The sequence below is a fragment of the Pan troglodytes genome, chromosome 19 (assembly GCF_028858775.2).
Source record: "Pan troglodytes isolate AG18354 chromosome 19, NHGRI_mPanTro3-v2.0_pri, whole genome shotgun sequence".
Lineage (NCBI taxonomy): Eukaryota > Metazoa > Chordata > Mammalia > Primates > Hominidae > Pan > Pan troglodytes.
This window is the reverse complement of record NC_072417.2, coordinates 66,954,796-66,980,377: the sequence shown is the minus strand read 5'-3', so window position 1 is coordinate 66,980,377 and position 25,582 is coordinate 66,954,796. Positions and strand designations below refer to the sequence as shown.

The 25,582-nt window shown below is 35.9% G+C and overlaps 1 protein-coding gene across 1 annotated transcript; it reads right to left on the bottom strand.

Moving 5' to 3' along the window:
- Window positions 1-18,652: 18,652 nt before the first annotated feature.
- KIF2B (kinesin family member 2B) lies at window positions 18,653-20,919 on the bottom strand. The gene is given in 1 exon segment (NM_001328290.1): window positions 18,653-20,919. A coding segment is annotated over 1 exon segment (2,022 nt). The 5' UTR covers window positions 20,813-20,919; the 3' UTR covers window positions 18,653-18,790.
- Between the last annotated feature and the right edge of the window lie 4,663 nt (window positions 20,920-25,582).

The following is a 25,582-nucleotide window of genomic DNA, read 5'->3' as shown; positions in this document are numbered from 1 at the left end:
AATTAACTGGCTTAAAAATAAGAGCTTAGATCAAATATTTTTAAAGGAAAAATAAAAGCTCTGATACCTTTTAGTTTACATAACTTTAATCTTGTTTTAATTATTATTGGTAAAATACAAATATCTTCAAAATGTAAATATGGGGTCTGAATTATGCAGGTTACATACTAGGTTTGATACATGCTTTAAGATCATAAACTGCTTCTTTGGCTTTTGAAAATTGTTCAACTTGTCTGCTTCACAGTTTGGTAAGGCCTGTGGACATATGGAATTAACCACACCTCTAAATGTGCTGAAAACAGTCAGACCTTATCTGTGCCTAGAACATAATTAAGATAACTGGGTTTTACACCAAAATAAAGATTGTTCAGAATTACCATTATAACATGTAATTAAGACTACTGAAAAAAGATTTACATACAAGGTTTGTAAGGAAAATAAAATGTGTTTTTAGTAAAAGATTATAAGAAGGTATGATTATAAGAAGCCATGGGAAGGTAAATTTTTGCCTAGTTGAAAGGGTTAAAGGATTGTCTTAGATTAGATAAGATAAAGCTAAAGGTTTAGACAAGTTGTAGAAGGTTTGTAAAAATAAACCTTGTAAAAGAAATATGTGAACATATTGACTAAATTCAAAAGGGTATTATTTTCTTTTTCCATAAATTAAGCATTGAAATAAAAGCACAAGATTTTCTTAAGGCATTTATCTGCTCTTTAACAGAAATTGGTAAGGGATTGAAAAAAGGTTTATACCAGTACCATGCTGTTTTGGTTACTGTAGCCTTGTAGTTGAGTTTGAAGTCAGGTAGTGTGATGCCTCCAGCTTTGTTCTTTTGGCTTAGGATTGACTTGGCAATGCGGGCTCTTTTTTGGTCCCATATGAACTTTAAAGTAGTTTTTTCCAGTTCAGTGAAGAAAGGCATTGGTAGCTTGATGGGAATGGCGTTGAATCTGTAAATTACCTTGGGCAGTATGGCCATTTTCACGATATTGATTCTTCCTACTCATGAGCATGGAATCTTCTTCCATTTGTTTGTATCCTCTTTTATTTCCTTGAGCAGTGGTTTGTAGTTCTCCTTGAAGAGGTCCTTCACATCCCTTGTAAGTTGGATTCCTAGGTATTTTATTCTCTTTGAAGCAATTGTGAATGGGAGTTCACTCATGATTTGGCTCTCTGTTTGTCTGTTGTTGGTGTATAAGAATGCTTGTGATTTTTGTACATTGATTGTGTATCCTGAGACTTTGCTGAAGTTGGTTATCAGCTTAAGGAGATTTTGGGCTGAGACAATGGGGTTTTGTAGATATACAATCATGTCGTCTGCAAACAGGGACAATTTGACTTCCTCTTTTCCTAATTGAATACCCTTTATTTGCTTCTCCTGCCTAATTGCCCTGGCCAGAACTTCCAACACTATGTTGAATAGGAGTGGTGAGAGAGGGCATCCCTGTCTTGTGTCAGTTTTCAAAGGGAATGCTTCCAGTTTTTGCCCATTCAGTATGATATTGTTGGTGGGAGTGTAAACTAGTTCAACTGTGGTGGAAGTCAGTGTGGCGATTCCTCAGGGATCTAGAACTAGAAATACCATTTGACCCAGCCATCCCATTACTGGGTATATACCCAAAGGATTATAAATCATGCTGCTATAAAGACACATGCACACGTATGTTTATTGCGGCATTATTCACAATAGCAAAGACTTGGTACCAACCCAAATGTCCAACAATGATAGACTGGATTAAGAAAATGTGGCACATATACACCATGGAATACTATGCAGCCATAAAAAATGATGAGTTCATGTCCTTTGTAGGGACATGGATGAAATTGGAAATCATCATTCATTAAACTATGGCAAGAACAAAAAACCAAACACCGCATATTCTCACTCATAGGTGGGAATTGAACAATGAGATCACATGGACACAGGAAGGGGAACATCATACTCTGGGGACTGTTGTGGGGTGGGGGGAGGGGGGAGGGATAGCATTGGGAGATATACCTAATGCTAGATAACAAGTTAGTGGGTGCAGCGCACCAGCATGGCACATGTATACATATGTAACTAACCTGCACAATGTGCACATGTACCCTAAAACTTAAAGTATAATAATAAAAGAAAAAAACTTAAAAAAAAATTGCCTTTAAAAAAAAAAAAAGGTTTATAAGAATCTCACCTCATAGTCAAAATAGCTAAGATTGTGTAGAATTATAATATAATAAGGAATAATATAGTATGATATAATAAATTGATTTATTACATGAAATTTAAAAATTTTTAAAAATATAAAAAATTAATTTTTTAAAATTTCATTTAAAAAATTGGAGTGGACATTAATAGTAGACTAATGCAAGTGTGAAATTTGGCTTTCTTTTCTCTCTAACAAGATTTTCATGTAACATTAAAGAATAATGGAGGTTTCTGGTTTGTCTTGAGAATAAACTACCAAAAAAGGAAGGGAAAGACAAGAGACAGATTGTTTGGAAAGCTAAGTCTTCCCTCTTAATGAGTAAATGGTTTTTCCCCTTTGTAAAAAATGTTTTGAGTCATCTTTTGACCAAATAAATGAATTATGGTAACCTGGAATTCTCTTTCATAATATCAAGGGTTTTAAACCTTTAACATATTTGATAGACTTTCCAAAATCAAATTTCAGCTTCAAAATTGTCTTTCCTGACCTCTAACTTTTGGATACTACAGAGGGCCCCTAGAGCATCCAAAGGAGAGGTAAATAGGATTATTTGACATGTTTAGTTACACAAGATTGCCAAAATAAAAATAAGGTTTAATCTTCTTTAGGTTATATTTTAGTGAGTAATATTAATATATGTTCAAAAATTGCATGGGATTTCTAAAATTTATTGTCTCAGTATATGTTATCAATCATAATGAGGTTATTATGTTAATTTATTGTAAACCACAGAAGTAACCAAATTTCTTTGTCAATTGTGTTTTTGGCTGTAACTACCCTGGACATTTTGTCATTCACAGACAATTGTCTTTCTTTGATCCTTTTCAAAAGATGGTTTATATAGGACTTTCACAGGTGCTCTCAAATACGGGTTTCTGATTTCTTTGGAGATTGTGACATTAAAATAAATGAAAAACATTCAGAACTCACCAAGAGCTGAAATGTTCATGAATATCAAGCAGAACAAGAGTTAACTGAATGGACTGAACTAACAGAAAACTGAAGTAATCTTGTTTAACTTTTTGCTTAAAACATTGCTGGTCCTTATTTCGTTTTTCGGAGTCAAAAAAACTTTTCTTTTGAGCTATCTGCAGTTTTTGTGGGGTTTTTTTTAGTTTTTTTTTCCTTTTTTTTTTTTTGACGGAGTCTTGCTCTGTCATACAGGCTGGAATGCAGTGGTGCAATCTTGGCTCACTGCAAACTCTTTCTCCCAGGTTCAAGAAATTTTCCTGCCTCAGCCTCCCAAGTAGCTGGGATTACAGGTGCCCATGACCACACCTGGCTAATTTGTGTATTTTTGCTAGAGACGGGTTTTCACCACATTGGCCAGGCTGGTCTGGAACACCTGACCTTGTGATCCGCCTGCCTCCACCTCCCAAAGTTCTGGAATTACAGGTGTGAGCCACCGCACCTGGCCTGCAGCTTTTAACAATTGAGTAAGGTATACTCCTGTTAACAAAATTTGGGGCATATTTGTTTCTCTCACCTGGTTTCTCTAGAATTTGGAAACTATTTGTGAGTATTCTTAACTTATGGCAATATGGTTAGTAGGATAAGTGCAATAAAAATCCATTTTCTTTTGCAACAGGACACAATTGGAGAAACTGGTTGTTTTACCAAGACTTTGACTGGAAGGGTGTGCTTCCCTTTAAGGAATCAAACGTGACTTGCAGAGCCAATAAAAGCCGCTTGGGAAAACTGGCTTCACACCTTGTCTACACAGTCACTGTATAGGGTTCCTAACCTGTGGTAAGTAAGGAACGTCATTTTCTAATATGCCCAGGAGCCCCAAGCTATCTTGGGACTTCAAGAATGGAGGAATTTACTCAACTAATAGTAATTTGAGGGTGTGAACCCATGGCTGGGCTCAGCTTTAGAAAGTCTAATCCGATATTCCTTGTGGAAAAGAGTTCCATCAAAGCCAATTTAAAAGCCTATGTGAAAAATTATTCTTGCTGTGCTTTTTTTGTTTTAACAAATATGAGGGCTGGAGAGAGACAAACTATGTTTCAGAACTTATCATACACTTGTCACTAAATTCTAATCTCATAAAAATCCCAAAAAATAGACAAAAAAGATTAGGTACTCAGTTTTCTGTGAGATTTAGAATTAGAATTTTAATATTGTTTTTACCAAAATTATGAAATATTTAAAACATGCAGAAAAGTATAATCATCTAATAAGAATCAGTGTGCCCATAACTCATTGAAAACAGCTCCTCAGTTTGCCTTATTTTGCTTCAGATGTCTTTCTCTCTTTTTGTTCAATAAGGAAAACATTTCAGATGCAGTTCAAGTCCCAGTGTATCCATCCTGGTCACATTACCTCCCCTGTATTTCCATAGGTGACCATTGTCATGAATTTGTTCTTTATTATTCTCATGAATATTTTATACTTTTTTACCTATGGTGTGCCCATAGTCAATGAATAGAAACATTTTGGTTTCTTATATAAAAGGTCATTTGCTACATAATCTGAAATGTGCCTCTTTTACTCATATTGTTTGATTGAGGTTTACCCATGTTGATAGATGCTACTGTAATTCAATCATTTTATGTTTATATTGTAAAATATATCAGTAGGTACAGATGCAAGATTTTATAAATTCTCCTGTAATAATTATTGTGAATTTTTCAATATTGCAATGATGTAGTTCTTGAAAATACCTCCTTGTGTGCATGTGTGGGAATTCCCTGTGAAGTGCTTACACAAACGGAAAAGCAGGATGATGGGATAGATTCACCTTAAAATTTACAGGATATTTTCAAATTGCTTTAGAAAGGGACTGTATTTGTTTATACTCCTAACATCAGTATTTGAGAATTTCAATTCTTCCATATCATTATGGACACTCAGTATGGTCAAACTTTAAAAATTTTTGCTTAATCTAGTGATTCTGAATAGCATCTTCTGGAAAAATAAATGCTAGCAGGAAGTTGACTACTTTCAGTTCAAGACTCATACTCATATTTTTGTGGATAATAAACTGTAGCCAAGATGAAAGCAACTTATTTAAATTCACAGATTTAGTTAACAACAGAATTAAGATGAGAACAGAAACTTGCCTTGAGTTCAGAATTCAATCTGCGGATTCACAGATTTCAGTAAACATATTTAACTGATTTATACCAAGAAAAATACATATATAGAAAAAAAGCAGTCACCTTTAAGAATTTTATTCCATATTTTTATCTTATTTCTTTCTCTCTATTTTTAGTACCTAGACAGATCTTGGGCCTTTGAATCATAATTACATGTTCATGATCCTAAATAATCACCTAAATTTGATTTCAGAATAAAAATGAATTATTGAATATCATCCATTACTCTTTTTGAAACAATAAATTTAAGAAGTTATTATTCTGGAGCTAATCACATTAAAAATAAGGCATTGCTTTTGATTTTTGAATTCCATTTTATATAACACTGAACAATAGATGTCACTGTTTTGCCAATAAAAATAACTATGAAATTATTTCATTTGATTATTTTTCTTCATAAACAGTTCTGGTGCTGAAAAGATAAGTTATAAGGTTCTGGTAGAAAAATCTCAAATAGTGGCAGGAAACTTTAAATATTAATATCTGCTAGTGTTTTCTCTATGAAACAAATTAATATACTCTCAAACCGTTACTTTCTGAATTATTTTAAATATAGCCAATCTAAAATTTCTGATTTTATGCCTTTCTATTAATGTTCTGACAATTAGGTGTCATTAAAAGGAAAATTATAATGAGGTTATTTGAGAAATATATGCCCGAGTCCGGAAAAGAAAACTTTCAGAGTGTAATTAATGATATCTTAAGTTCATGCAATGTCTAGTAGTTCACTTGATAGACATGGAATCCATAAAAATGGAAATCAGGGATAGAGAAGCCAAGAAATAAGAAGTATTCAAAATAATGCAATTGGGGCCGGTTCTGAGGCATGGTTAAGTGATAAGATTGTGTTCCAGATCTCGTGGCTGAGGTCAAGGACACATTCAAAGTTTTATCAATTTTGCCTAAACAAATCAGAATTTTTTAAGAAGCTGAGGGCAAGTTGTGAAGGTGTTGGCAATAGAAGATGACCTATTGAAATGACCTAGAGAAACAGTGGAGTGCATTTGAAGATTGTTTAATCACAGTGCATTAATTTAAACCTGGGCATGCTATGAAGAAAGGTTAGGTCAAGGAAGAAGAAAAATGTTAAGGAAATGTTAACATCTGTTTCATTGATTGTGACATACTCAGCTAAAGCCCTAGCTGCCTGTGCTTGATGCCAAGAAAAATAGATGAATTCAGAAAGTTTGGTGAATGAGCAACAACCAGGACCTAAATCTAACAAGCTGTATATTCTAATTGCATTTTTAAAGTGGTTTAAGATTTAAGAAGCACTTTCACATTCATTATCCTAGCTGGTTTCTGACTCTTCAGCCCGTTGCAATTGGACTTCTGAACCAACTATTTCATTCAAGCTGATCTCTCAAAGGTTATTAATGGCCTATAAATTGTCAAAACCATTCACCTGCTCTTAAGCCTTTATTCTACCAGATCACTGTTTTTTATTTTCTTCTTAACATAGTTTACTTTCTCTGCCCTTTGAATTCTCTCCTTCTTTGCTTTCTGTACCACTTTTCTTTTTTCCCCTGGTTTTTCTTCTAATTTGCTGACCTCTCCTTCTTATCCTCCTTCACTAACAATTTGTCCACTATCTTCTACCTTAAATTATTTGTTTTTCTCAGGTTTCTGCCTCTAGTCCTTTTCTCTTTCAATACTTCTGTGGGTGTTTGTGTTGATGAGGATTTGAGCCATTTTATGTACAGGTCTTCATTCAACAAATATTCATTTTCCAGGTGCTATTCTAGATGCTGAGAACACAGTTGTCAAAAGAATAACAGCGTTTCTTTTCTCAGGCTTTTATTTCTAATGGGGGAAAGCACATGTGTAGGAATATGTTGAATTATTGACTGATATGTCTACATCTTCATCAGTGCTACCCTCACACTTCAAACACAATTTATTGTACTTGCAGCCCCTACCCAACAGCTAGGAAAATATGGAATTGTGTCTTTTAGGAAAATAAATTCAGGGGAAAACAAATGGGTCAATATTTTAAGTCTGTACTTAAAACAGACTTTTGGTACTGAAAATAGAGATTATGATCTTGAGAGAAAAGGCTTTTAGAAGTGCAAGAGGGTGAGATTTTGTTTTTCTGAAGTATAATCTTATAAGACACAGGTCATAAAGTTTATTCCATAAACAAATTTTTCTTGCTTTCCTACTCAGATAAGATCCCAGTGGTTATAGAATGGGAGAGAACAAGAGAAGGATCATAGACGGACGACTGTTGTCTTGTGTTCTTTTTTTTCTCTAGGCCATATCTTACAGGGTTGTGCTAAAATCCTACATTAGTTTAAGTCATGAAAGAGTGAGATAACCCATGCTCACATTCCTGGTTGTGTTCCTACATTCTGGCAGGTTCTTCACGGGTGTTGAGAGAGTTGCATGTGGTCAAGCAATGACTGAAGCCAAAGGTACAGAGCCTCAGGGCATATCTCTGGCAGGTGGCAGGAGAGAGTTAAATGTTTTCCTATAGAGCTGAGTGAGACACAGATGTGACAGCAGATGCCAAAACACCTAAAGAAACCCTGTGGGTAGGTCAAAGGAATAGCATTAGCTAGTGATGGTGGAGTTTCTTGTAGGGGGTCAAACTGAAAAGCTGAATCCAGGTAGGTGCCAGTGTAGAGATATGACCCCTTATTATAAGGATGCCCTCTCTCACCTCTCCTATTCAATATACTATTGGACATCCTGGCCAGGAAAATTAGGCAAGAGAAAGAAAAAAAGGACATCCAAATAGGAAGAGAGGGAGACAAACTATCCCTGTTTGCAGACATGACTCTATACCTAGGTAACCCCATAGTCTCAGCCCAAAAGCTTCTTAAGTTGATAAACAACTTCAGCAAAGTCTCAGGATACAAAATCAATGTGCAAAAATCACTAACATTCCTATACACCAACAACAGTCAAGCCCAGAGCCAAATCAGGAATATACTCCCATTCACAATTGCCACAAAAAGAATAAAATGCCTGGGACTACAGCTAACCAGGGAGGTGAAAGGTCTCTAAAAGGAAAAGTACAAAACACTGCTCAAAGACATCACAGATGACACAAACAAATGGAAAAACATCTCATGCTCATGGATAGGAAGAATTGATACTGTAAAAATGGCCATACTGCCCAAAGCAATTTATAAATTCAACGTTATTTCTATTAAACTACCAATGACATTCTTCACAGAATTAGGAAAAGAAAAGATTTTAAAATTTATTTGATACCAAAGAAGAGCCCAGATAGCCAACACAATCCTAAGCAAAAAGAACAAAACTAGAAGCATCATGTTACCTGACTTCAATCTATGCTACTAAGCCACAGTAACCAAAACAGCATGGTACTGGTACAAAGACAGACACATAGACCAATGGAAACGAATAGAGAACCCAGAAATAAGACTACACACCTACAACTATCTGATCTTCGACAAATCTGACAAAAACAAGCAATGGGGAAAGAATTTCCTATTCAATAAATGGTTCTACGATAACTGGCTAGCCATATACAGAAGATAGAAACTGAACCCTTTCAGTTTCAACCTTACACCACATACAAACACACATACAAAAATTAACTTACGGCTGGGCATGGTGGCTCATGCCTGTAATCTCAGCACTTTGGGAGGCCGAGGTGGGAGGATCACCTGAGGTTGGGAGTTCAAGACCAGCCTGACCAACATGGAGAAACTCCGTCTCTACTAAAAATACAAAAAATTAGCCAGGCATGGTGGCACATGCCTGTAATCCCAGCTACTTGGGAGGCTGAGGCAGGAGAATTGCTTGAACTTGGGAAGCAGAGGTTGTGGTGAGCTCAGACAGCACCATTGCATTCCAGCCTGGACAACAACAGCGAAACTCCATGAAAAGTACATAAATAAATAAATACATAAATAACTTACACCACATACAAAAATTAAAAATTAACTCAAGAAGGATTAAAGACTTAAATGTAAAACTCAAATTATAAAAATCCTGGAAGACAACCTAGGCAATAAGGCAATACCACTCAGGACATAAGAATGGGAAAAGATTTCCTGATGAAGGCTCCAAAATTAATCACAACAAAAGCAAAAATTGACATTTGGAATATAATTAAACTAAAGAGCTTCTGAACAGCAAAAGAAACTAACTATCAACAGAGTAAACAGACAACCTACAGAATGGGAGAAAATTTGTGCCAACTATGCATCTAATGAAGGTCTAATATTCAGAATATATAAGGAACTTAAACACATTTATTTAAAAAATGAATTCCATTGAAAAGTAGACAAAGGACATGAACAGACACTTTTCAAAAGAAGACATGCATGCAGCCAACAGTCATATGAAAAAAAAAGCTCCACCTCCCTGATCATTAGAGAAATACATTAGAGATAACAGCTTACACCAGTCAGAAAGGCAATTACTAAAAAGTCAAAAAATAACAGAGCCTGGCAAGGTTACAGAGAAAAGGGAATGCTTATACACTGTTGGTGGGAGTGTAAATTAGTTCAACCATTGTGGAAGACAATGTAGCAATTCCTCAAAGTCCTAAAGATGGAAATACTATTTGACTAAGCAATCTCATTACTGGGTACATACCCGAAGGGATTTAAATCATTCTATTATAAAGACACGTGAATGTGTATGTTCATTGCAACACTATTCACAATAGCAAAGACATGGAATCAACCTAAATGCTCATAAATAATAGACTCAGTAAAAAAAAAAAATGTGGTACATATACACCATGGAATACTATGCAGCCATAAAAAGAACAAGATCATGTCCTTTGCAGAGACATGGATGCGAAGCATCCTAAGAGAATTAATGTGGAAAAGGAAAACCAAATACTGCATGTTCTCACTTAAAAGTGGGAGATAAATGCTGAGAATACATGGACACATAGAGGGGAACAGCACACGCTGGGGCTTATTGGAGGGTGGAGGGTGGCAGGAGGGAGAGGATCAGGAAAAATAGCTAATGGGTACTAGGCTTAATACCTGGGTGATGAAATAATCTGTACAACAAATCCCCCCAGAAGCTTACCTATGTAACAAGCCTGCACATGTACCCCTGAATATAATATAAAGGTTAAAAAAAAGAAATAAAAGAGGGATATAACCACTTGTTAAAATCACCTGTTTACCGACGCAAGCAAATCCTGAGGACTAGCCATTTACATGTGTCAACCGCTCACATGAAAACTGTACTTTCTGTCATTGGGCAGAATGAAGTATCAACGTAAAAACCAATTTGAAACACAAAGACAGCTATACTTTTTCTCACAGGTGAAATTCATATAAGATACTAACCAAACAAGATATTAAGGGCTTAAACAAGCTATTGATCCAAATTACTAATTGAAGATAAAAACAGGACAGAGACAGGTTGCCTTTGCACTTCTAAAAACCGTCTGTGTTTGAGGTGATTCTGAACATAAATGAAGTTGTCTACTTGTCATAGCTAGAATACAAGGGCTTGAATGGTAACAATAAGAAGGAACACAGTAAGGTAACAAGTAAGAAGGAAGACATAGAAGATGATTAGTAAAATCTTATTTTATTGAAACTTCTTAAGTTGGTCCTCCAAAATGACTCTGTGAGTTTGGCATAGTGGATATTTTTAGACTGTTTTTTAACAGGTAGGAAAAAATAATAAAGAATACAGAGTGTCAAAAACTTGTCTGAATTCACACAGATACTAGGTGACAAAGCCTAAAGTCAAACCCAAAATATTTAACTCTAAGGCAGGTGTTTTGGCTCACTTAGCTTGTTTGAGTTTAATCTCAACATTTGGACTCATGTCCAGATAGTATAAAAACTATTTAGATTCTCCACCATGGCCTAATTCATTCATCCCTCTCTAGCTTCATAACTTCATGAGACATGAGTGTGAGCATGGTATATTGGTTAACTGGCACCATGCCATAACCTTTATTTTAAACACTTCCATTTGTAATTGTTGCTTTGATAATTATTTCCATTTTTCCTGCTCTGGATTACTGTGTTCCTTCTTACTGTTACCATTCAAGCCCTTGTATTCTAGCTATGACCAGTAGACAACTTCATTCATGTTCAGAATCACTTCAAACACAGATGGTTTTCAGAAGTGCAAAGGCAACCTGTCTCTGTCCTGTTTTTATCTTCAATAAGTAATTTGGATCAATATCTTGTTTAAGGCCTTAATATCTTGTTTGGCCAATATCTGCTTTAAGCGTTTTAAAATAATTTCAGACATTACATTTATATTACATTAGAAAGAAAATGCCTTAACTAGGAAAAAAATCAAATTTCAGAAAAACGGTGTGTTAAGGTTTGCTATCTGGAGTTGCTCTTTTGGAGAATAAAAAGAATTAAACAAACAGTTTATAAATGACAGGCTTGCTTTGAAGATAATATCTACACTTTGAATAACAAATTATTTGACATTTGTTTTCTTAAGCCATACATGATAGAAACTGTATTTCTGCTCTAAGAATATTTTAATTCTGAAATCAAATTGCAAGCAAAAAATAATTTAAACATTCACCTAAGAAGCACATAAATATTTATCTAGAGCTCTCATACAGCTTTGTCATGTAGATTATTAAAAAATAATTTTATCAAATAAAAAGTAGTGGAATAATATTAATAGTATAAAAGTTTATGATCACAGATAAATTATGGGAAGAAAAAGTTGCAACTATAAAACCTTAAGTTTGGTATTTTAAAAGTAGTTTTATTATGTAAAAGTTCACGCAGCCATTCAAAATAAGTTTGTCCACTACAGGATAGGAAAAAATACTTTAATTAATAGATAAGCATAGCTTATAATTAGCATGCCAAGTTTTTGTGTGTAAATGGATGTTTTCAAAGTACTGAAAGTATTTATTTTTCTTAATTTAGCAGTTCTGACTTTTTTTCTACAATCTTGTTAAAGCGTTAATTTGCTTACAATCTTTTTTATAATTTCAGGGCATCTGGGCAAGCTGTCAACAATTCTCTTATAGTGGACTCCAATTAATTTATTTTCTGAGTTTTTTCATTTACATAATATTTTATTTTATAATATTCAATACAAAATTGTATGCTGTATTTTTACATTGTTTCAAGTAAAAAATTCTCAGGAAAAAATACTAATGTCAATGGAAATATGAATGCACAGTAATTAAGAAAGAATTTTAATGCAACGGAAGCAAAGAAACTAAGAAATAGAAAGAAAGCAATTTTTTAATGAAGTAGAAGTTTTAAGTTGTATTCTGTAGACTTGAATGTAAGAATCCTTAGAAAAATACATATTACTATATTGTGTAGATTACATCTCAATAAGAATATTTTTTAAAAATCACAGGGAAAAGGAAACCACACTGAGATGATTATTATATTCACTGCTACCTTTCCCTCTTGGAGCATTTGCTGATTCTTGAAACTGAACAGTAAGCCCAAAAAGAAGGCAGTAGCCAAGTAAATGTTGTTGCAGTCTCACAGGGACACAGTTTCACAAAAGCCCTAATATTAAAGTTCAGGCCTACCAGAGCCAACAAGACTGGTTTTGCAAAAAAAAAAAAAAAAAAAAAAAAAAAAAGGATGACAGAGAATTGAAATACACAATATATGTGCAATTTCTCCCTAATGTATTGCTAACTCTAAGACTGTGCACACATAGAAAAAGGTTCAAATGTGAAAATAATCATAAAGCAGTTGAAAACAGATTAAAAGTCAGCAGATAATTTATCAAGCTTATAGATTTAGAAAAGCAAGAGTCCGTGAAAGTAGAAGCTTTTGGTTAAGATACCAGACATGCTAAGCCCAAAAATTAAGAGTAAACCAGAACAAGGGATCACGGTGATATGCTTTTACTCTATGTGTCTTCAGAAAGAAAAATAAATCCTCTTTGGAAAAATATAACATCATATAGAGCCTTCACATTATATCACACATATTGTTCAGCATTCAATCAAAACATACTAGGCATACAAATACAAAGTACCAAACAACTTGAATCAACAGGAAAAACAGAGATCTACTTTAAGAGTCAAGTGAAAATCCTAGAATTAAGAATAAAAGTTGAAATTAAAAATTTAATGCATGAGTTTAATAGATTTGACAAAGAGGATTAGTGAAATGGAAGATAGGCAATTAGATAGTATCCAAACTGAAGCATTAAGAGATAAATTAATACAAACTAGACAAAATAGTATGAAACATGTAGAATACTTAAGTATTTGTAACTTCCAAGAAGGGAAGACATAGAAAGATCCAAAAATAATATTTGAACTGTTGAATGTTGATACTCTGGCGGGGCCAGTGGCTTATGTCTGTAATCCCAGCCCTTTGGGAGGCTGAGGCGGGTGGATCACCTGAGGTCAGGAGTTTGAGACCAGCGTGGCCAACATGGTGAAACCCCATCTCTACTAAAAATACAAAAATGAGCCGGACATGGTGGCGGGCAACTGTAGTCCCAGCTACTCAGGAGGCTGAGGCAGAAGAATTGCTTGAACCCGGGAGATGGAGGTGGCAGTGAGCCGGGATTGCACCACTGCACTCCAGCCTGGGCGAAAGAGTGAGTACTCCGTCTCAAAAAAAAAAAAAAAAAAAAGTTAATACTTTATACTTTATCAAAACTTATGAAGGATATCAGTGGTAGACTTAAAAGTTTTATAAAACACAAGGAGAATAAATAAGAAAAACACACCTTATTGCATTATAGAAAAACCAATCCTGATTTGAAATCAAGAGAAGGAAAAAAATCTTAAAAGTTCCTGAAAATGACAGTTAATTTTTAATAGAAATGGCAAAATAATAAAACAAAATAATGATTTCTTTGAAGGGCAAATAAATAAATAAATATGTAAATGAAAGAATAGATGACCAAGAATTCCATAAGCAGCAAAAATATACTTCAAAAGAGAAGGTAAAATAAGGATTATTTAAATTAACAGAATTTTCACTAACAGGTTTACTCTTACATACACATATATGAGTCATATAAGAAGAAAAATGATCCTAAATGGAAACAGTAAAGAATTAAGCATAAAGTATTAGATATAAAGAATTAAATACAATGTATACAGAATTAAGAATATCAGAAAAATAAACATGAGTTATTTAAATGTATATCCACCATTTAAATATTAATAATGATGTATTAAAAGCATATATATAATGCCTTAAATTATACATATAAATAATTAAAAGATAAAAAGCATAAAATCTGGGAAAAAAACAATGAACTAAAATATTTAAGGTAGTTTCACTTTCTATGAAGAAATATAAGGTAATAATAAGAATGCATGATATGATTTTCAAGTTACAGGAAATAAATGCTCACAGACATAAACCTAAATCTATCAGTAGTTACATTAAATCTAAATGACATAAATGTGTTCATTAAAAGACAAAAATTATACTATGGGATTAAAAAATTATTTAGAACCAATTATATATTTTTATAAAGAATTAATCTTAGCTGTAAAGACCAGAAAGATTCAAAATAAAAGGGCAGCAAAGTATATACCACACAAATACAAACTAAAATAAAGCTAATATTATCTATACTAATATTAGGAAATGCAGAATTTAATCCAAGAAAAATTACGAGAAACAAAGAGAAAAATTTAGTATGTAAAAACTGTGAACTCAACAGGCATATATAAAACCCCAAATGTATATGCAACTAGAACATAACCTCAAAAGATATAAACTGAAAACTGTCAGAATTAAAAGGAAAAGTAGTTAAGCCTACAATTAAAGTTTAAGAATTTAATATCATGGTAAAAGATAAAGTAAATAAGCGTTATAAAATATTTGAAGAACGTGATTAAACAAATTTAAAAATAGGCATATAACAATGTTTTTAATAACTTATTGGTAAGTGAAAATTAGAAAAAATGAATACTTTGAATATTTGAGTATTCAATTTTTTGAATAATAAAAATGTAGATTGACTAAAAGCAGTAGTTAAAAAGAATAATTATAAAAGGATGACAAATTTGTTATCTAAGCATAGAAATTAATAAAATGAAAAAAGTAGAAATTAAATAGAAAGAAGGAAAAATGGAATTAATAAAATAAAAACAAACACAATAGAGAAAATAGCCAAGAGTTATTTCCTTGAAAAAACTAATATAATTCATAAACATACAACAAGTCTGATTAAAAATAAAAAAGAGAAGACACAATTTACCAGTATCAGGAAGGATAAAAAAAGAAATAAATAATAGGGGCATGATAGATAATGAGTATAGTATAGTTTTATGAGAATAAATTAATAAAATTTATTAAATCTGGTATGAGAAAAATATTAAGTGTAAACTTGAATAATATTATTTCCACTAAATGAATTGAATCTAGAAAATTTTGTCATAAAGATAACTCCAGAGCCAGATAGCTTTGAAGTATTTAACAAAAATTTAATAGAAATCATATCTAGCCCGGTGCGGTGGCTCCCACCTGTAACCCCAGCACTTTGGGAGTCTGAGGTGGGTGGATCACCAGAGGTCAGGAGTTTGAGACCACCCTGGCCAACATGGCGGAAACCTGTCTCTACTAAAAATACAAAAATTAGCCTGACGTGGTGGCAAGCAGCTGTAATCCCAGCTACTCTGGAGGCTGAGACAGGAGAATTACTTGAATCCAGGAGGTGGAGTTTGCAGTGAGCCAAGGTGTTGCCATTGCACTCCAGCCTTGGTGACAGAGTGAGACTCCACCTCAAAAAAAAAAAAAAAAAAAAAAATCCGAATGATTTCAGAAAATAGAAAAAGAGAATAGGCTTCTCATTTTGTTTTATAGAGTTGACAAATCTTAATTCCAGTCCCTGAGATAGATATCAAAAGAAAATTATAGCATCTCTCATGAATATAGATACAAAAATCCTAAACTAATTATTATTATTTATAATTCAACAATGTATAAAAAAGTATAAGTTGAAATTATTTCAAAAAGCAAGATTGATCTAACATTTGAAAAGGTATTGTAATTCATTACACTTAGAGACTAAAGGAAAATATCATATGGTCATCTAAATAGAGGAAGAAAAGACAGGGTAAAATTTAGCACTCATTAACAATAACTAGATATAGATAAAGAAATTCTGAATCTGACAAGATTGGTCTATGCATAAAAATTGAACCATTAAACTATATTAATTGCTAAACTATTAAAATATTTTCTTTGAGATAGAGAACCAGACAATTCCTGTTATGACTTTTTCTACTCAACATTACATACAAGGCCTTATGGGAATAAGATAATAAAAGTATATACTTTTGAATAAAAGGTATAAAAATTGGAAGGAGAGAAACAATAATTTTATCATTTACAAATCCCATAATTATGTACCTAAAAACATCCAACATAATATATTTTAAATTCTATTAGAATTAGTAAGTGAATTAATTTATCATTAAATTAAAAGGTCCAAACACAAACACCAACTTTTCCCGTATATATTAGGAATATTTTGAAAATTACATTTAAATGTGATAAAATTTAGATTAGCCTTAAAAACATTGATTATCTAATCGACTATCTAATCATGCTTTTAATGAAAGGGATGTGACACCTCAATATGGACAATGCTAAAAGACTGAAAGAAATTAATAAAGAACTAAATAAACTTCCAAGAGGAATATTCGTGGATTGAAGACTCACAATCGTAACGATATTAATCTTTATCAAGTTAATTGATTTAATGCAATCCAGTCAAAGCACTGCTAAGTGTGTATGTGTGTGTTTGTGTTCTAAAGACCACAAATATTAATTACAAAAGACCAGATGTTCATGGTCATCCTTATTGTTTTACACTGATGGCTTTTGCTAGGACATTATTATTCTACGCTATAGTAATGTGCCAGTTATCCTAATGTTAATGAGGTCTTTGTAACTTTTAGGAAAACATTTGAAAATAATGAGAGTAGCAAAATTTGGAGACTATGTATTGTCTAAATTTCCTTAATCTGCCATGGACTTTTCTTTTGTGCAAATCATTTCTATTTATTTCTTTTTAAAAAGCATTTGGAACTTACAAGATTTGAAACCGAAAGACCCTTCTTTTTTTGTTACAGTATTTTATATAATGTTTGCTAATTAGATTAGTTTGCTGCACGTATTATTTATTATATTTGTATTTACGTATCAGATTAGCTTTTTTTTAAAAGAAAGAATGGACTTTGTGATCCTTGAATCAGGAAAATGTTTCAATTACCTAATCAATCTAAGGTATCAATGTTTCTGATGCTACTTTTGAGGTATTTATGGGATGTGTCCCATTTTAGGTGGGAGTTTTTCTACTGTTTGACTTATACCCTGCTCCAACTTGATACAGGAAGGCTTTTTATGTGAAGCATATAAATACAATATATGGTAAAGAGTGTGTGAGGAAAAAAAAATTAAAGACACTATAGTCAACAAAGCCCTACTTAGGCAAAACGTGCACACACACACACACACACACACCCCTACACACATGCACTTTAATCACTTCTAGGGAGTGCAATACTTTGCCATTTCAACTCAAATGTTTCTTTTAAAAAGTCCCTCTCAATTCTAGGCTCTCATACATGGTTTCAAGGAAAATCCAGCCTCCCAATATGATTAGATCTTAAAAACCATTTGAATCTAAACAGCAATGCAAGAGAAAGATTCATGAGCGGTATCATTAGATTTACTCCATTGTGTACCCCTGGTGTCTTTCCAATCTATTTCCTTTAACTCACAGTGTTTTGCTTTCCCGGCTGGAAATTTAGTGTATCTGCTTTCATCACAGCTGGTTTCTTCTACAGCAGGGTTTCTCTACCTCGATACCATTGATGTTTGCAACAGGGTAGTCACGTGATGTGAGAAGCTGTCCTGTACACTTCAGGGTCCCCAACCCCTGGGCTGCAGACCGGTAGGTCTGTGGTCTTTTGGGAATCACACTACACAACAGAAGGCAAGCTGGCAGTGAGCGGGCATTACTGCCTGAGCTCCCCCTCTTGTCAGATCAGCAGGAGCATTAGATTCTTACAGGAGCGTTAGATTCTTACAGGAGCATGAACCCTATTGTGAACTGTGCATGTGAGGGATATAGGTTGTTGCATGCTCCTTAGGAGACTAATGCCTGATGATCTGAAGTGGAACAGTTTCATCCCCAACCCCACCCACGGAACAACTCCCTTCCACAAAACCGGTCTGTGGTGTCAAAAAAGTTGGGGACTGCTGCTGTACACTTTAGAATGCTTAGCAGCATTTCTGGTCCTCAAACCACTGTATGCCAGTATCCTCACCACCCCCAGTTGTGACAATCAAAAATGTTTCCAGACATCGCCAAATGTCCTGGTAGGGGGTGGGGAGGAACCATTCCCTGTTGAAAACTATAGTTCAGCAGGATGAAAACAAACTACAGAAATACAGAGGCAGAAGAAAGAGCACGTTTCCCATCGGTGTATTTTAAGATGTTTTAAGCTTTTCAGGAGGATCTTTAGATAATTTGGACAGTTTTCCTGTATAAGAGTGGTGGAAACTGCAGCAATGCAGCATTTCGGACCTGATCTCTCGCCATTGGCTTCACTCTACCTTGCTCTTCACGTGGAGGTCAGCTAGTAATAATTTCAGTTTCTTTTGGATCTCGGTCAGAGCATCAATTTTCTGCTCCAAAATGGACAAAGACCGGGCAATGCAGAAATCAATATCATGGTGTACTCCACCAGCTCTCTCCTGGATGTTTTCCAACCATTGGCTAGATCCCTTCCCTGAAGTTGTGGTATCCTTCCCTAACATAGTGGGTAATGTTTCAACCTCTTCAATCTCTTTCTGCTCCTCACTCTGTACATAAGGTATTTTAATAAATTCATCCCTCTGAAGGGACATTTCTGAATTTCCGATGTGACTTTTTAACATCCTTGGTGCCTCATGTCCAATCGGATGGTGGCCACGATGGTAGGGCCTTACATCTACATTTAATTTTTTTACTCTGTTTGCATATCTTAAAGTGTTGAGAGTGTTTTCACAAGAGGTCATCCCCGGAGAGATGGTGGCAATCATGCAAGTGGAGGAGTTCTGGCCTATAAAGGAGTCCCGGAGCACCTGTGTGAGTTTGCTGGCTCTGAATGGGGTGTGAGGCTTGTTCTGACCCAAAGCCAGAATACATTCTTTGAGGGCTAGAAGACTCTTGTTAATCTCTGCCCCTTCCAGCTGCCTTTTCCGGCTGGCCTTGGTCGTATCTGCTCCTCTTTCATTCCCAGCTAAATCAACGAGGGAAAACTTGCCATGCATTATCCCTCCTGACTTCAGGATGATCTGGAACACTGCATGGCTCCTGGATGAGTGAGCGTTGACAGATGTTTGCCTGGAAGTCCGACAGCTCTTCCCTATTTCCACCAGGTTCAGCACTTCCTCCACACAACACACCTCTTTCTCCTGCAGCCCGACCACTTGGATTTGCTGATTGCCATCCTCAAGGACTTGCAGCTTCTTCTTCCAGTTCAACAAATCATACACCTTGCCCCCATAAATCTCAAAAAATGTCCCATAGACTTTGAGGTCCAGCTTCTCATATGTGGAGTTTCTGAGCAGGAGAAAGACATCCTGTGCCACCAGAGCATAAATGCCCTTAGAACAATCTTGAGCCGTTCCTGAAAAGTCTCCACCCATGGTGTACGTCTTCCCACTTCCCGTCTGCCCATAGGCAAAGCAGGTGGCCATGCCCTTGCGGAAGATGGACTCCACCAGTGGCTGGGCGGTGAACTGGTACACCAACTCGTTGGAGGCTTTGTCGTCGAAGGCATGGTCGAAGCAGAAGGTCTGGTTCTGCAGGTAGCGAGTGAGGTCCACCTTTTGCTTGGACTCATGCACCATAACCACATTGTCCGAGGGGACGGTGATGATATCCAGGTCCTTCAAGGTTGTCTCTCGCTGGTTGAGAGGCCGCTTCCTCACGCAGACGCAGATGCGATGTTCTTGCGGGGGCTCCAGGACTGAGATCTTGCTGCTGTCCAGGTGCCTGCGATACTCTTCGATCATGTGCATGATTTCGTAGTTGGGGTTTCTGGTATTGACATCGAGGGCGCGTCTAGCTCGAATCTCCTGCTGCAGCCGCCTGCGCTTTTCCCGCTGCTCCTGCAGTTTCTGGATTTCCCAGAGGCAGGGAGATTTTTTCTGCTTCATCAGACAAGGTTTGCTGGGGACCCTCACATCCAGGCTGTCCCCTGAGGGTGTTTGGTTTTTCTGGGGGATCATCACAACCCATTTCGTGGCGGTACGCTGGTCCCTGATGGCCGAAGAGGGCGCCAGAGCCAAGGGGGATAAGGGCGGGGGCGGCATGGGGTGTTCAGCAGAGTCCAGAGCTGGATTCAGCAGGAGTATGGTCTCCAGGTCAATCTTCTTGCCTTTTTTGACTGCTTTCTCCACCCACTCTACCGTGACCCAATAGTTTTCTCTGTTGATCTCCGTGACCACAGCGAGGTGGATCCGCTTGTCACTGCGCTGGATCGCCACGTAGATGCCCTCTTGGATGTCTCCGAAATGTGGCTTCAAGGGTTTCAGGGGCGAGAGACATGGGGATTCAGGGAGGCAGAACTGGCTGGCCATGGTGAGTGATGGAGGTATCAGGGAGCGCTCCAGGGCCCTTGGGGTTGGAGCAGCAGGACCCAAGCCAGCCTGAAGCGCCCGGAGCACTGAGCAGGGTTGCAGTCTGTGCCTGCCTTTGTGAGCCTAGCGCGCCAGGGCCCGGACTGGGGCCACTACGTCACAAAGGGATGAGATGAGGCGGCAGAACCTAGGGCTTAGGAGTGAATGCTACGGGAGCACAAAGGAATGGAGAGATTGTTCTCTGCCAGTGAGGGTGAAGGGGTTGGAGGAGGATGTGGCGTGCTCTCCGGATCATGGCAAGAAAGAACAGGTAACAGAGAAGCAATGGGAACCATGGAGTTGAAATTTAATTTATATGTCCCATGTACATTTATGCCTAAGCATAAAAGGAGGCCTTGGCTGGCAGTCTCAAAGCTCAGTGCTTTAATTTGAGAATTGCTATGAAGTTTCCTTAAACTTTAACTCTCCAGTGATCAGTGGGAATAGATGAAGGTAGAGCTATTTGCAAATCTCAGGACTCGATATTCAACAGGATCCCAGAAAGGCTCCTCAAACCCGCCATCTTTGTTTTTTCACCTCCTTCAAAACGTGTAACTTGTTTAAGAGTCACAACTTAAAGTTATTACAGTTTAATCAGCTTTCTCATTACAAAATCAAAATGAGTAGAATGTAGCAGGTCGTTGTGGTAATTTGCTAATATGAAACTACCTTTCGTACAGCACCTGGGTTTGCAAACACAACATGTATATCACATTACAAGTGGCTCTGACAGCTATAAAGTGAGTTTTGTTGTGCTGTGGTCACCACCATTTTTGAGATTAGTTCAGTAATTACCTTTCCAAACTCCTTCAGTAATTACACTTCTGGCCTCATTATCCATAATTGGGAGAGAAAGAAAAGACATTGTGTGGAAAGAGATAATTAATCTTATACTCCCCCCACCCCTGCAGTACTTGTGTGCATCCTTTAGAAGTTGTTAAGCAAGGCTGGAAGGCAGCTAAGACCATCGGATGCAAAAATATATTTTGCCAAGATTGCAATATTTTCATGCATAAGAATTAGCTTATAAAATAAATGACATTGACTTTTAGACAGGCCAAGCTCAGAGTAAGGGTGATGCCTTACGTTCAGCTCCCTAGCAACCCCCGAGCATGTTGTCTTTTGGACTGTTGAATTTTATCATAATTGTACTTATAGCTCCAAAGTAACATGAAGTAGCAAGTTACAACCTTCCCTAGGAATAAGGGCCTCTATAGAAATAAATTCTACTATAAACTAACTTTTCTGTTCAGTCAGTCTAGTAAAGCTTAGATTTTGAAAAGAAGGTGGAAGGAGGATACTGGATAAATTAGGTAAGTAAGCAGTGCTCATTTCAAGAGGAGGTTGTATGCAGGTGGAGGGAGAGGAGAAAGGGCTTTAGGCAATTGTCTTCTAAAAAATATTATGTTTTATTTCCCCAAATTATCAATACTTAAAGTTGTGCTTTAAATCAGTTGTTCTTTCTTAGTTTCAAGGCCATGATGTAGATATTCTTAATACACTGTATTTGTCATTAGCACTCTGTCATTCAAGTTGGAGTACAGTGGCCTGATCATAGCTCACTGCCGCCTCATACTCCTAGGTTAAAGCCATCCTACCATCTCAGCCTCCTGAGTAGCTGGAATTACAGGCATGTGTCAGGATGCTTTGCTATTTTCTTTCTTTGTTTCTTTCTTTTTTTTTTTTTGCTAGGGATGAGGTCTCGCTATGTTGCACAGAGACTGGTCTCAAACTCCTGACCTCAAGGGAGTCTCCCTTCTCACCCTCCCAAAGTGATAGAATTATAGGCTTGAGCCACTGAGCCCACATAATAGTTTGTTTTGTTTTGTTTTTTTAACCGTTACCTTTGAAAAAGCTGGGTCTCTCTCAAAATTATGAAAACTCTAGACCCTCCAGGCTAGCCATAGTGTTTTCATCTTAGCTAGTAATGTTTTAGACAGACAATGGATGAGCAGATCCATGATAATAGTGCCAAAATCAGAGAGAAAAGTTTCCTTTTACTCCCTCTTTCTCTCCAACATGTTCATACAGGTTTTCATAGCAATTTCAGGACTTTTTTTCAGTTCTTTTCTCTTTTATATAGTTTCCCTAGTATATTGCATTTGTTCCTACAGTTTAATTTTATATAAAGCTGGCTAGATAGATTGTTGATAACCAGAATTATGAGTCCTAAACTTGTAGTCACCTGCAGGAACTAAAAAGTTAACAAATCCAAAACTGATTCTGTTATTTTCTTACTGAAAATGGCAGGTCTTTGTTATTTTTAATTGCTTTTAGTAACTTCAACATTTACTCATCTTTAAAATCCTGACACAGATCTTTGTGTTCTTCCTCTTTCAGCCCATCCTAACTTAGGTAGTCCTTTCCCAGTCTCTAGAAGTCTTCCGTAACCATGATATCATTTAATCTCCCAACCAATTATGAGCTTCTTTTCTTTTTTCTTTTTTTTTTTTTTTTTGCAACCTCATCCAGTCAGGGACTTAGTCTATTTCTCACACTGCTCCTAGAGTTATTTTAACAGGTTCTTCCTTATTAATTCACTGCTTTTAAGCATTTGTTAGCTCCTCATCATCCTAATGATATGGTATAAATTCCATATGAAGACTTAAGGCACATCATCATCTTGCCTGCTTTGTCATCCTCAAGATTTCCCACTATCCATACTTAATCTAAAATTGAGCCATGTGGAAGAAATTGCAGCCCTTCAAACACACCATTTTCTTTCAAATTTCAAATTGCTAGTCCAGTGGTTCTCAGTATTAAGATATGTGAAAATCAACTGCAGGGCTTGTTAAAACACAGGCTACTAGGCTCCATGCCAGAGTTGTTGATTCAGTAAGTCTGAAGTGGGGCTGAAAATTTGCATGTTTAACAAGTTCCCAGGCAATGTTGGTGCTGCTGGGTGCAGGGACAACATTTTGAGAATTACTAGTACAGCCCTCTGACAATAATCCTTCCTTTTCTTCATGGTTTTCCTAAGCTCTTCAATACCTACCTCAAACATCACTACCCTGGACAGGTTTCTCTGACCTTCTTGACAATAGCCAGGCAAAATAGCATTAGATAAAGACACCCCTTCTGAAGAAATGGTGTCTATTACTGGTCGAATTTGGCTAGTCAAGGGAACCCAAAGCCTAATTTTTAGTAGTACATTAAAAAAAATTCTCATTGGTGAAAATAACAGTAATCTGTTTATAGAGAGCTGATTGGGTGCTTTTACAATTTCGATAGTCTGGAACTTCTTTGGAGGAATCCCTTTTTATATTTGCTGATATAAAATTCACAATTCAGAAACCATCTGCCTAACTCTCTCATTTAATGGAATTTATTCTGACAGACTAGTCCATCTTAAAACCAAAAACCACTGTGAATCTTGAGTAATGAGATAAATACAGCATTTGTCAAAATGAGAAGGCCCTAGATGCAAAATATCAGCCTTGGCCATGCCCTGAATAGCTTTTGGTAGATGAGCAGTTTCTCCAGATTAGAGACCAAAGCCACCCCTATATTTTTAACTGAATAGAACCAAGCAGTACATGCTCACTTTGTGCTATTTCTTATGTCAAAGAAATCCTTCAAGGAACTTACCATTTACACATTTTGTTCTGTGAACCTACTAAAAAAGCTCATGCCTTGACAAACCGTTGAGTGATAGATTCTCTTTAAGTCTCTTTTTTTCAAAAGCCTAACAAGTATCAGGTGTAGCCCCACAAGAGTGGGTAGCCTGGGTGGAAGTAAGCACAGGAAATGAGCTTTGTAATTTTCATTTATTAATTACAGATATATTCCCAGTTTGGGGCTTGTCAAAGTTGATTTATACAAGAGAATGTGATTTCTAGTCTCATTTTAGATACAAATCTCCCAGGAGATATGCATCAAATATGTGCCTTTCTAACATTGTTTTAACAGACATCTAGCAGCTGTTGGACCTGTCTGATCACCCTGGGGGGCTATACTTTTCCAGTATAGGGATACAAACTGAGGTTGATTTAGTTATTCAGAGGAGTTCAATAGATTTTCCCAAATCTGTTTGAAGAAATGAAATGCATCATTTTCATTTATAAAGTTATTTTTTAAAGAGGAGAGAGGTATCTTACTAAGTTTATGCCTTTTTTAAAAAGAGGAAATTAACTTTTAGAATGAGAATGTTATTTTACCATTATAGCTAGTGTCTCTGTCTCCTGACATTTCTACATTTTCCTGATGCTCTACCCTTAACCTATCCAGATAAGTCCATACTTCTCCAACCCTCACATTGATTTAATAGGCAAGAATTGTTTCTATGACAACAGTATTAACTCAGAGCCATCTTTCCCCTGCTTATTAAATGGGGTTGCCTACCTGGAGATATCTATAAGATTTCTATATATTTTTTAATTGTGGATATTCATCTATAAAGTTAGCCAAGATAACAAAGCTAAAAATTGTCCCTCTGTCACTTTAAATCCATTTGTGTTGGCCATCTTTTAGCTTTCAACTCTATTTAGCATGCTGAGTGGGTTTCACTTCCATTTTATGTTAGTGTTGTTTGCTTGTAATTCACACTAAAGCTAGGAGTTCAGTGTTCAAGCTAGTGTTGTTTGCTTCTAATTCACACTAAAGCTATAGCTCTTTAACTTGGAAGATGTGCTATATTTCTCATCTTCAAAGAATGTTCTTCAGATGATACGATTCAGAATATTTAATATAATTTGATATTGGAATAAATATGAAAAGTGATATAAAATACTT